The 12,960-nt window shown below is 56.9% G+C and overlaps 1 protein-coding gene across 3 annotated transcripts in view; it reads left to right on the plus strand.

The window, feature by feature from the left end:
* Nucleotides 1-431: 431 nt before the first annotated feature.
* Nucleotides 432-12,960, plus strand: part of CLUH (clustered mitochondria homolog) — a 45,368-nt gene continuing 32,839 nt past the window's right edge. For 2 of the 3 annotated variants that reach the window (XR_007506228.1, XM_049801827.1), the window contains exon 1: nt 432-595. Coding sequence is in view for 2 of the 3 variants with exons in the window: in XM_049801827.1 (XP_049657784.1) it covers nt 478-595 (118 nt within the window). In the remaining variant the exon portion in view is untranslated. Of the gene's footprint in view, nt 596-8,431; nt 9,432-12,960 lie in introns of those variants that run through there. The other variant, XM_049801828.1, reaches the window with a different exon arrangement.

Raw genomic sequence — 12,960 nt, forward strand, 5'->3', positions numbered from 1 at the left:
GGGCCGGTCCCCTGAGCGCCGGCGGGAGCAGGAGCACGCATGGCCGTGCGTGGGCTCCCCCCCTCATCTCCGGGCCCAGCCCGCCCGGCCGGCGACCTTGCGGCCTCCGGGAAGGTCGCACGCAGCCGGGCGGGAGCGAGCGGCTGCGGCAGCCCGTGACCTTCACCGGGGCCTCCCGGGGCCGCCACCCCGCTGCCCTCGGCCTGGCGCCGGGCCGAACCACCAGCCCGGCCCCGCTGCCCCACATGGCGGCGCCCACGGCGCAGCCCCGTCCCGGGTGCGGCGGCGGCAGCGGCGGCGGCCGGGAGGGGCGGTTCGCGCGGCGCTGCCCCTTTAAGGCGTTGCCGCCGGGCGCGGAGGTTGGTCCCGGGCGGCGTGCCGTAGCGGCGCGCGGGGTCGCGGCACCACGTGGGGCCGGAGCGGCGCTGTCCTTCGCGGCGGGCGGGCGGGCGGGCGCGGGGCTCGGCGTCGGCCCCCATGGTCATTAAAGCGGACGAGATGCCGCCGGCCGCCGTGCCGGCCGCCGCGCAGGGAGGCGAGCAGCAGGAGCCGGGGCCCCGCGGCAGGAGGCCGGCGGAGACGCAGCAGCGCCCCGGTAAGGGAGGAGAGGGTGGGTGATGGTGGTGGGGGGGGCGCTGGGGCCGGGGCCTGCGGCGGGAGAGCGGGCCGGGCCTGGCGGGGCTGGGGGTGCCCGACCCCGGCGGGGTAGTGCCCACCGCCCCCTTATCGGTACCGGGGTTGCCCAGGGCCCGCTAGGGTAGGCCGCGGAGGGGCCGGGGGGGGGGGGGGGGGGGAGCGGGGACCGGGGCCGCGGTGGGGACCGGTTCTGCCAACTTCGGCTGCTCGTCCCGCTCGGGGAGACCCCAGTGGAGCGGCCCGGGCTCGACCCCGACCCGCCTGCCCCGCCGCGGGGTCGGGCTCCCGGCTTCCTCCTCCTCCCCCCCCCCCGGCCCCGGCCCAGGGTCCCGTCCCCCTCCTTCGCCGTTTCTTGCGGGGGAGCCGTACCGGGGCCCGGCGCCCGCTCCGCGGCTCGGGGAGGCCCCGCGGAGCCCGCGCCAGGGCCGCCGCGTCCGGAGGCCGCGGCGCTCGCAGCGGAGCCGGGACGCGTGGTTCCCGCTGCTCGTCCCGTGTCCCGGGGAGGCCGAGCCACCGGGGGACGGGGCCCGGGCAAGCGGCGGGGGCCCGGCCGCGCCGTGCGGCGATCCCGGCCCGGCCGGGCCTGTCCCGGCCCGGCGGAGCGAGGAGCTCCGGGCCCCGGTGAAGGTCACCTTCACCGGGCCGCACCACCGCGCGGCCGCGGGGGGTAGGGAAGAGGCCGCTCCGGGGCCCCGCTCGCTGCCCCGGCCGTCCCCGCCTCCGCCCGGGCCCGGCCCGGCAGGCGGAGCGGGTCCGGGGCGGGTGATCCGCGGGCCCGGGCCCACCCGGTGGGAACGGCGGTGCCCGTGCCCTGGCTGCGAGGAAGCGGCCGCCCTTGCCGTCCGCCGCCCAGGCTGCCCTGCCGCCGCCGGTAGCACCGGGTGGGCTGCGGGGGACCGGTCCTGCTGCCGGGGGCCGGTCGCCGGGCCGCGAAGTTCGGTGCCGGTCCCGGCCGCGTTGTGGATGTCGGCGTCTCTGTGGTGGTGGGTAGGAGAGGGCTGGGTCGTCCTGGGAGTTTGGGACACAGGAGCCATTGACACGTTTGGGAATGCTCCCGAGCAAGAGCTTGGGCTTTCTGGGGGAGGGCAGATGGCTCCTTCGAGACCTCAGCTGGAAGTGACATGTTTTAACGAGTTATTTGCTGGCTGCTCTTCCTTTAAACCAGACCCTGAGCAGCTCAGGCCAGGGAGGAGGTGCAGCCCCACATCCTGACCGTCCCCAGCACCTGGACCAGGGCTCTGGGCCCAGACCCTGCGAGGCTACCCCCTGCTCTGGGTTTTGCTGAGTTTGGTGCGCCGTATCTTCAAGAAGTTACGGTCCCGAGCGCTCCGTCTTGGACTTGGCCTTTTTCTCTGGTCTTTAACGTACAGGAAAAAAGGGTAGAAGTAGCGTGGTTTGTGGCTGGCCTTCGACCTGAGGCACTTGTATCCGCTGAGCGAGTGACCCGCCATTTCCGCCCTCCCCTGATTTTACGGTGGAGAGGTGAATTTTTGAAGTTTGTCACCTAAAGCAAAGTTCATCAGCCTTTGGTGCTGGAGCAGGCTGGACGCAATTCAAGAGTGGGGAGCGCAGTGCTGAAAACCTCCCCCTCCCCCCCGCACGCCCGTTTCTAAAGCCGGCGTCGTGCCTGCAGTGCCAGCAACTGGGTTAAAAAGTTACGCTGTGTAATCCCTGCTTCTCAGGGTGCAAGCTGATTGCCGAAGGAGGCAGGGAGGTGGAAAAATCCTCCCTGTGTTTCAGCGCTGCACGAATGCTCAGGCAGCTCATGGGTCAGGGGAGGAGGAGGAGGAAGGCTCTTGTCCTGTCTGGGAGCCTGGGGCTGAGGCGGTGCCTCTGGCCGCACGGCTCCCAGGTAGAGGTACTGTGCTGCATCGGAGGCGGGGGCAGCCTGTCCACCTTGGCATCGGCAGCGTTACGAGCTCTGGTTCCCAGGCCTGTCTTTTTGCCAGGGCAAATCGGCCTCTGCTCTGGTGTACCCGCTGCTGCCTGTGCGGCTTGCAGAGTACTTCGTCTTGGGCACCCTGTTTTGTCTGAAGGAGATTGTTGGTACCGCTGGGCAGGCTCCGAGGGGCCTTCTTGCTGAGGAGATACACCCCTCTGCTGTGCCAGGTGTCGGGACTTGGGAGTTGTTTTCTCTGCCTCTAACAGGCGAGAGGGCTGATGGCTACTTCCCTCCACCTTCAAACTAGACAAAACTGTTGGGGCCACGCTGTCCTTTGGAGTGCAGAAGCACACAAAACCATGAACAATTGGGGTTCCTGTAATGATTTCTGATGGGTGCAGTTATAGATTAAGTTACCTTTCTTACTAGCTAGCATGAGATCAGGAGACGGCCGTTGTGTGCAGCATTTCTTGGATTATTTCTGTTCCTACAGCTGTCATTGCTTTAGAACAAGTTTCTCTCACGTGCAAGTTTAGCAGTGCTTCTAGCTACCATAAAATGCTTTCCAACCTTGCCTTGCCCAAAGATTTGATTTTTCTAGCTAGGTCCCTCCACCCCTGTTCTTCCCAGCCACCCATATCTTCAGCCATGTCTTCTGTTAAAAAAAGCAGAGAATGCAAGTGTTAATGGAAAACTGCTGTGGAGGCAAGTGTAGCTGTGCATTAGTAGCAAGGTCAGAAGACTGATTCTTAATCTCGGGATTTGCTATCACTGTCTGTTGCCCGACCTTGGAGGTTTGCTGGTGTTTTGGAAAGGGCTGAATTGCTGGCAGTCGGGTTTTTTTAATATGCAGTTGTAACAGGCTTCGGGGGGAGAATCAGAGGAATATTGTGCAAGAGAAATCTGATCACCGCTACAAGGTTAAGAAGAGGAAAGGAGTGTGATAACACAGCATCTGTGCGGCAAGATGGGGGATGGGAACCCAAGGGGATCATGTCCGTACGGAGCAGTTCTGCTGGTGGGCTCAACAGAGTTGAGCTCCCACTAGAAGCTTGCTGCTCTGCCTGAGCAGCCTTGCTCGTGGGTTTCCCAGCTGAAAAGCTGAATTAAGTAGGTCAGGAACATGCACCTAGATAAATCCACCTGCAGATGCAGAACTGCCTCGTGCACACTGAAAACAGCATTGTTTTGCAGAGTCCTGTGTTTGTCTTCGTTGTCTGTAAATGACTAAACTTGGCAGTGCACCCCTCTCCTGGCGCAGCTTTCCAGTGCTCGCTTTGCTTTCTTGCATCATGCTCTATTGGTTGTACTAGAAAGTTGTTATTTCTAGAAGCTTTAGAGGTCTGAAGTTCATGCATTTTTTTTAATCTGCATTTGAGAAGTAAAACCAGTCCACGGGGCAGCGCTTGGACAGAGCGCAAAAGATTAAAACCAAAGCGTATCTACCCCCGTGGTGGCAGTGGCTGTCGCTTTTTGGAAGCAGGTCAGTTTTTCGCCAGTAGTAGCAAGGCTGTCTAAGGGTTAGCGTTTGGTTCTCACCTCCTGCAAGTGCATTGTTGATATAGCAGAGCTTGCACATACCTGTTTGCCTGTTGAGCTTTCTGTTGTGTTCTACCCCTTTAACGTTAATGAGTCTGGGATGAGTGGTTATCTGGCGTTTTCTTGACAATTTGGTATAGAGCCACTTAGGTGACAAACCTTCTCTCTTTGGGTGGGAAAATAGATCTACACTCACAGACGTAAGTTCTTTTCTCAAGCTGAAGAAATTACTGCTGTGGTTCTTGCCAGCTGCTTGACGGGTCCTGAGGGAAGAATCCCGTGAAGCAGGCCACTGAAGTAAGGTTCCCTATAACTAAGTGACATTAGAGTAATGGCACATTTTTTTTAAAAAAGCATTCCTTAGTTTGCCCTTCTCTTTAAAGAGAAAAGCTCTGCTGCGACCTGTTGACAAAGGTGCAGGCTCAGAGGAGTTTTATGCAGTTACTGTCCAACAACATAAAACTGCAGGATCGTGACTCTCGCCCTGCTTACCTAGAGCTCCTGTGGGTCGGACGGACTAGCCTGACACCAGCCCTCCTTCTCAGGTACTGTGCTAGCTACCCTCCTGCTGTTGCGGTTGGACGGGGCTGGCAATGGTAACGTGGATATTGCCTGTTAGTAAGCCGTGTTGCGCAGTGCCCTGCGAGCAGGCGCTGGGGTAAGTAAGGCTCTGTCTTTACCGCCAGCAGCGCTGAAGCTTGCGAAGCCTCTGCCAGCCTGGAAGCTCAGCGTGCAGGTTCGGCTGGGGTTAAGGTGGGTTCTGGTGCCAGCTTGGGTTATGGCACTGTGTAAAGTAGGATGGGGTTGCCTGATGTCCCTGGCAGAGGGGTTTCTGTGGGACAGGCAAGTTTCCCAGGCTCCCGCCTGCAGCACGCTACTGCAGAGCCGTGGGGAGCAGCTGCCCAGCCTGTTTCCCTGGGGCTGTGTGCGGCCCGAGCAGGCCTGGGGCAGCCGCGGGTGGCTGGCACAGGGCTGGCTGGGTGGGAGGCTGTGGGATAATCGGCACATCTGTGCCGCAGGATGCAGGAAGGCAGCAGGAGCTGCTGAGGACAACATCGCAGCTGTCTCATCTCCCCTGCGAACCCTGCTGTCAGCTCAGCAGGTCTTGGGGCTCTCAGCCAGTTTAAGATTTATATACGGCTCTCGGGACTGGCAAAGTTGGTCTTTCCAGGCTTGTGCTGCGTGGAGTTTTCTCCAGAGCTGCTGTGGTTGTGGTGACAAGCATCAGTAGTAGCACAGGGTGAAGCTGGAGTCTTCCCTGCAACACTGTGGAGCTGTGGCTCTTGCCTCCCATCACGGCTGCTTCTGCCTGCAAGCCTGATGTTCTGCTGGTCCCACTGCATGCAAAGTCTAATGGGATAGTTCACTGTCTTGGGCTCTTGCTGTCTCAGTAGCTTTCTGAAACTAAGGCATGCGCCAGAATAAAAAACACGTACTTGGAGAATTATTGACTGTTTCTTGGTATCTGTCTGAAATGCAGTTCCTTCATCTGGCTCTCTTCTCTTGAAATTTGAGAAGCATGCTCTTCCTAACATAGTTGATGTTTTTGTTGGTGCTGATCTTTGCACTTTGCCTTGGGTCCTAGTCTTTGCTCCCGATTTCTGTGATGTTTGAATTGCACGTTGTTGTAGCAGGGTCACCCAGCCAGCTAGTTTTGGGACTAAGGTTCCAAAGTTTTGGCCAGATAGAAAGTTTACAAATGGGTTTAAATGTAGTTCCCAGGTGTGGAGAGCACAGTGTGGGTAACTCGGGGTGCCAAATGCAAAGCGTGAGGCATTTCAGTGGCTTGTAGGTGCCTGAGCCAGCAGCTGTGGGACCCCACGAATGCCCTAGGGCACAGCTGCAATGCAAATGTCCCAGTATCAATAGGAATACAAAAAAGCCAAAAACTTCTAAGTAGGCTGGAATGTGGCTTGAGTTGCTTAGGTCTTTCCAGCCAAATTTTACTGCGGATGCACAAGAGCTAGGAATGAATAATTTCCCCACTTGCCATCCGTGGGTTGTTAGTGCCACAGGAGAGACGTCCAGACCAGTGAGCCTGGAGCCCTTGTAGAGAGAGCCACATGCTGCAGCCCTGCTGCGCTCTCCATGCGAGTCAGTCCCCAGTGTTGTAAAGCTGCTGAAAAATAAATGCAGTGCTTATACCTCTACCCACAGATGGGTTATAACCAATTTGAGTTTAATGATGGCAGTAGAGCAGCTCTAACGTTTCACTGTGGGCCCTTATTAAAAGAAGTGCTTGTTGCACCTAAAGTGCTGAAAGTTGCTGGGAAGCTGTGGTTTCCGCTGGGGAGGAAGAGGGAGGTACCTCCGTGCTGTCTCCCACCTCCCCTGACGGGATGTCCTGCAGAAACGTTTCCACTAGGGCTATCTCTGGAGCTCATGCCTATTCATTTAGTCAATTTATTTACATTCATTAAACTATTTATTTTGTTTAATTTATTATTCAGCTGAAATTTAATTTGCATTTGGTATACTGACACCAGCCTTCACGTGTTAAAGCTAGCATATACCACACTGTTCTGAACTTGCTTTGGCTTGAGTTGAAGAAGTGCTGCTCAGCTGTGTGAGACCTCCTGACCAGGTACTTCTCCAGGAGGAGATTTTGCCTCTTCCCAGGGGCCTCTTGATGGGGAGAAAGAGTTGAAGCTGTCAGTACATCTTAAACTCCTTCAAAAATCATCAGAAAAACGTGAGTTTCCAATGCTGATCTGATCGAAAAGTTGGTGCTGGCTCCTAAGGCTGAAGGGTGCCTGGTCTCGGGGCTCCAAGGCCTGGCGGCTCATGCACCGAAGGAGCAGCCATGGGGGTTCCTAGGGCTCCTTCCTTATTGGGGCAGGAGCTCAAACGAGGTGGAGTGGGAGAGACTTCTCTTCCGATTCCTCTTTTCTTTAAAAGGACAACGGAAGCTAGCCAGGGTTTTCTGTGGAGAGCTTTTGGTCTGTTTTTCAGCCGGTTTCTGCCTTTCTCCTGGCAGGTGGCTTGCTGGCACGGAGGCTGTGGGGGCTGCTCCTGGCCTTCCTGGGGCCGCCTTTGGAGAAGGGATTGCCCTTCCTCTGTGTGTGTTGTGTTGGCATTGAGCAAGTGGTCATGTGAGCTGTGTGGTCTTGGCTTTGTTCTAGTTTTGAGATTTTTGTGCTAGGAACGTGGCGCACAATATTTCTTCCACTCAGTGCAGAGCTGTGCCCCTTCCCATCCCCGAAGCCGCGTCGAGCGCTCGGGAGACTCGCCGAGGAAGCCTGTGCCAAAGCTTGGGCTGCCTGGGAGCGGTGGGGGTTGTCAGGTTTGCTAACCAGACACGAAGGCTTTTCCGGGCAGGTCCAAGGCTGGTCGGTTCAGGCCGCAGCTCTCGCACGTCCCATTGTGTGTTTTAAAGATCTGGCTCTTTGCGTGTGTCCCAGGAAGCCGGGACTGCTGAAGGGACCCCAGCAGCTGAATGCCGAGCGGCGCGTGTGCCAGCGCGGGATGCGTGCCGGCGTGCGGAGGGGCCGTGATGCCTGGCCGATGCCGCCGGGGGAAGGCGAGGAGCGCGCGGCTGCGGTGTGGCCTCACGGGAGGCATGCTGCGGCCTGCTTGGCTGCAGCCTCCTTGGCTGCAGGGGTGCCTGGTGCTTGCAGAAATCTCCAGCTCCGTAATCCCTGCTTTCAGTTGCCGGGATTTCTTAAATTAGCATGGAGAGAGGAGCGGTGTTAGCGGGTTGTGCGTGTGGTTTTGTGGTTTGTTTCTGTTTGATACGGCGGAGCAGGATGAGAAGACAGAAGATTCGTCTGGAAACTACTTACTGGTTCGCTGCCTGGCTGTTTTGTGCTCGCCTGCTTAGTATGGATGGCTGTGCCTGGGCCCAGGCGTGCCATAGTAACTGCCCTCGCCTTGTAATTCAATGCATCTCACTTGCTCACCGGTTTGGCAGTGCTGAAGTGCTCTAGCACTCGTCCCATGCTGCACTGGTGCAGCACTCGAGATCGGGCTATTTATAACCGCCCCTGGGCTGGGGCGGTCGGGCTGGCATCCCTCCGCGAGCGCGCCTGAGGAACCTCTTAGATACGCGTCCCGTTTTCTTCTGGCGCGGCAGAGAGAGGAGAGCTTCAGCCGCCGGGAGCTACTTTTGGGCTTCATGGGTATCGTGATGGTGTGAGCCTGGCGGTCGGGGAGAGGGGCGAAGGTGTGCAGTGGGTGAAGGTCACTGGGCAGCACTTTGGGAGAAGCGCTGTGAGCCCAGCATTTGATTCTGGTGAGGACGCGAGCTCAGGGTGCGCAGGACACCGTGCGGAGTCAGCTGCCGGTCCTCTGCCTCCCGCCACCCTGGGGCCAAGCAGGAATTTTCTTTGGAGAAGGTGGCTGACTGCGTGAGAAGGCGAGCAGGTCTGGGCTGCGGAGGGCGAGGGCTGCTGCGTGGGAGTTTGCCTTGTGGGGACTTCAGTATATGTGTGCAAACAGGAGATTTGCAAACAAAACTAACTTTTCTAATCCGGTGTTGTATGAGCCGGGCTGCTTGTGATCATGGGGAACAGCCTTTTTGCAAACTGCTGCAGGCATGTCACCGATCTAATCTTCCAGACGCGCAGCTTTAACTCGCCTGATGAGAGGTCACCCCTCTTACCAAAGCCTCCCACAAGCTGTGCCGTCTGCCCAGAGGTGCCAGAAGCTGCTCAGTGTGCTGGGCCGTATCCAGACATCATCCCCAGCAAGGCGGTGACTGGAAGCCTGCAGAAATGCACCGAATACATCCAAGACCTATCCAAGGCCAACGGTGAAGAAGGAACAGTGGCTGTCTGTGATAAGAGCTGTTTGAGACCCAGCGTTGGCGCTGCCGGCCCGCTCCAGCAGGCAGAGGCATCCTGTGCGGTGGCTGTCCTTCCAGCCGACCTTGGGGAAGGGCCGGCAGGGCTGGTCAATCACGCTCAGTTGCTTGAGGCCTGCCAGAGCTGCGTGAAACTTGAGGACAGCGGCTTAGCCGATAGATCCTGCCGCCGGGAGGAGCACGTGGCAGCAGCTGACAGGGGGAACGTGGCCCCTGGAGCATGTCCTGCCAGCCAGGGCCACGACGAGGTACATTTAGGCTCAGCCTTAGTGGTTCCAGAAGGTGTGCCAAAACACAGAGGTACTGCACCCTCCCCGGGGAGCCCTGGGACACCTTCCTCTGCTCTGCCAGCAAGTGTGGAAAAAACCCTGCCGGCCCAAAGGACAGTTGTGCCGCCCGTCCCCGCTGGTGAGGTGTCATCTAAAGCTCGGGGCACAAGTACTGGTTTTGTAATGACAGACCCCACTGTCTGCCCCAGCAGCAGGTCAAGCTGTGATCCTGACTCTCAGACGCAGGCACTGCCCTCAAAGCAGCAGAAGAAGAGGAGGAGGAAAAAGAAGCTCACACTTCTAGGTGCTCAGCGACGTGGCACTCTATTGTGCTTCATGTAGCCAAAATGCTGTATGCCCGTAATGAGGGTGGGTGGCTGCGTGTGCCTGTGGGATGGGGCAGGACAAAGGAGAAGGGGAGGTGAGGAAGGAAAAGGAGGAAGGTGGTGAGATCTCACACCCAAGGTGTGTACCACAGAGTGACCTGTCTGTGCTGTGTCCATGTTAGCAAAACAAACATAAGGGGGGGGTTTTGCTTATTTTTTTTCTTAATGCATAAGGTAGATCCTTCTCTTGTTTGTGACTGCAAACATGGCCCTTGTAAAGGATGGGAGTGGCGAGGGACCAGAGCAGCATTTGCTTGGAGCCTTCAGCCACGCGTGGTTGGGAGGAGACGCCCGACTTTCAGGGATGGAGCAGCTCTGTGGCTGCCCTGAGTGCAGGGACGGGATGTTCCTTCTCCTTTGCCCAGTGCATCTTTCCAGCACTGTGGGGACAGCGGGGCTCCAGCCAGTTGCTGCAGCATGGGAGGGGAGCAGCCACCTGTTTGCGGGGCGGCCGCTCGGCTGCATCTCACTTTCTTCCTCTCCCACTTCTCCATGAATTGGCATAGCACGGCTGGAGTCCATGCCAGTCCCTCCGATGTGGCACCAAATGGTAACTCAGAGTGGCTTTTGTCCTCGCCAGGACTTCTAGGATATGAGAAACTCAGATGATTATTTTTTAAGTCTCATGTTCAAATTTTGCCTTTCTATCACTGTATTTTGTTTTTATTCAGTCCCTGTGCAGTGGCTGAATTTTGGTCTCAAATGATGTCTTTTGGTGCACCTTCTGGCATGAGGGGGATGTGTAGGGTGACTGACCTGAGCTGGTTGCTTGCTTTCTGTTTTAGCACCTTGCTTGCTGTTTGTGTGCCAGTGGCGGGTGTTCAGGCTGCAGGCACAGCTGGTTGGGAGACCGTGCAGAAACTGCCTTATGCTGCTCAGAATTTGAAGTACCTTTGAGGAGGGAAAGGCAGAATTTGGGCCCTCAGAATGACACTGGAGGCAATAAGAAGAAATGCGCTCCTAAACTCAGTGATGGAAGAGGTAGGGTTTTAATTTTCAGTTCTGTGCCTCTGATAATCTCTGCTGTTACTCAGTGTAGGGAAGGAAACTCCTCATCTACAGAGCAGTCCCTCCAGACCAGGCTAACTCACAGCAATGTAATGTTGCCGTCTTTTTGACCTGATAATCCAAGAAAAGGATTAGTGACTGACGTTGATTTAGAACGTTTGCTTGAACATTAGTTACTAACTAACACTTCCCATGATCTATGCTGTCTATCACTGTATGCAGCCAGCAATATTCAGGTTCAGGTGTACACCCTCTTTCATGCCGGCATCCTGCTGACCGGTTGGGTTCGCGTGGTGCCTGCCACCTCTACAGCCTTGCTGTAAATAGGAAGCGTGATTAAAACAGGGCATGTCACCTTGGTGTCTGTACTCGTTGTCCAGGTGCAAAGATGAAACTTAATCCTTATACTGATCCTCTCTACCAGGTGCGAGCCACAGTCAGGCAGTCAATTGCTCCTGGTGAGGTGGTGCCTGTGCTGCTGCCTCCCCTTTTCAGTGTTTTGCTTTGCCCATTCTCCTGATGCTTTAGTCTTGCGTGCGCTCGAGATTTGTTCACGCTGTGCTCCAAGTAGCAATGAGAACATCGTGTTACAGCTCGGCTGCCAGCCAGCACAAGCTGGAGCTTAGCAGCCTCAGCCGCGCCTGCGGGTACAACCCGAGGGCCGAAAGGAGGAGAGTCCTTGCTGGGATGCTGGCACATCCCTTGGAATGACAGGGGAGACTGGAGGTCCCAGCCTTTGGTCGAGACCACAAAACCGTGTCTGGAGGCCAGCACGTACCGGGAGGGATCTCCTGCTCCATCTCCAGCAGCGTGAGCGGGGCGGTAAGCGGCAGGAGTGGCCGGGTAGTGCCCCCAAAGCAGGTGAGACCGCTTCCCTGTGACTCAGCCGCCTTCCACGAAACTGTCCAGGGTGCATCGCTCGGCACTTTATCCTGTGGGCAGGAGCTTGCAACTAAATGCCCCACTGGCCCGCTTGGGGCTTAAACTGAGAGTGAGTAACAGGGACAGAGGTCTCTGCAGGTGTCTTCAGGTGTCCCTGTTGCTCTTCCTGCCATCCCGAGTATGCTGAAATCAAGTGCCAGATGCTTTTGCCTTGCTTTCCCTGGTGATGCTGCTGAGGCCACGGCACAGCCAGCCTGCAGCAGGCAGTAAGATCCAGTGACCCACTTTAAGGCAGGCGGGTGAAACTCTGCTTCCCCGCAGGGAGAGCACACGCGGTGAGTCAGCACCCAGCAGGCAACACGTCCTCCAGGCAAGCTTGCCTGTGCTGCTGTCAGCTGGGGTTGAAACAAAACATGCTGTTTTTGTCAAAACATACCCGTTCTGTAAAAACCTCACTGGAAAGCCTTCCCTGGCCTTAAATCAGAGGGTTAACCTGCTGGACAGTTGGTCTTTCTCAGTCCAGGCTTAACGTTTGTTTCTAAGCTTAAGACGGTGCTGGCTGCAGCTGGATCTTCTGGCATAAGGAGACGTGAAGGTGTTGCCTCTACATGTCTCTTCTGTCACTAAGTGTGGAGCTGCACCAGCCTCATCTTCCCTCAGGTAGGGAAAGAGGGATGGAAAGTGCGAATATGTTGTATTTCTGCAGACAAGAAACAGTCTTCTGATTTCTGCAACATTGGTAGTTTGGGGGTCTGATACCACTGAGTAGTGAAAAGCAAAGGTGTGGTCCTGGTTGGTAACGTTCCCTTGCTTCATGCAGGCTTCCCCTGTCTTGCTTTGCTTTGCAGCCGAAGGTGTCTGCTGTGCTTGAGACCAGCGTGTGCAGGGGTTGCTCAGCTGTCATGTGAAGCCTGTCTCCTCCTGGTTTGGTTAGGCCCTATGCACTGCTTTTCTCCTCCCCACTTCCAGCTTCAAGCTGGCTAGTTAATTTGTACTTGCTGTGGAGGCATCTTCTCTGCTGGATCTTGCTGAGAAAAAAAGACATAAAACAAGATCACATTTACTCAGAGATGACAGTGTCCCTTTTGGGAATATTCTGCCAACTGTTGTGGCACAGAAGTAGCTTCAGTGCCCACCTTGCTAATGCTGAGGAGTCGGTTGGTTGGAAAGCATCCTTGGTCAAGCCTTGAGCATGACTACCAGGCACAGGAGTGTGCCTGGAGCATGGCACAGGGCAGACTACGGGAGCGTCAGGACAGCCGACACAGCTGGGAACGAGAGGAGGGAGACAGGAGCTGGCACATCCCACAGGCTGCGCCTTCCACACCTCAATTGCCAGCGAAAGTCCGCTGTTGGTAAGCAGTACCTTGAGCTTGTAATCTGTGATGCTGTTGGAAAAGGTCCTTGGTCATGGGCAGGTGGAGACTGGGGGTCTCGGCGGTGGGCAGCACCGCTGCAGCTGTGCCTGGATGTTCCCCTTGGTGTCTTGCTGCCACAGCGGTTGAAAATGGACTGTTGGGTCTTTGGTCAGTGCTACAGCCTTCCTCATAGCCAAAT

The sequence above is a fragment of the Accipiter gentilis genome, chromosome 6 (genome assembly GCF_929443795.1).
Source record: "Accipiter gentilis chromosome 6, bAccGen1.1, whole genome shotgun sequence".
NCBI classification, from domain to species: domain Eukaryota; kingdom Metazoa; phylum Chordata; class Aves; order Accipitriformes; family Accipitridae; genus Astur; species Astur gentilis.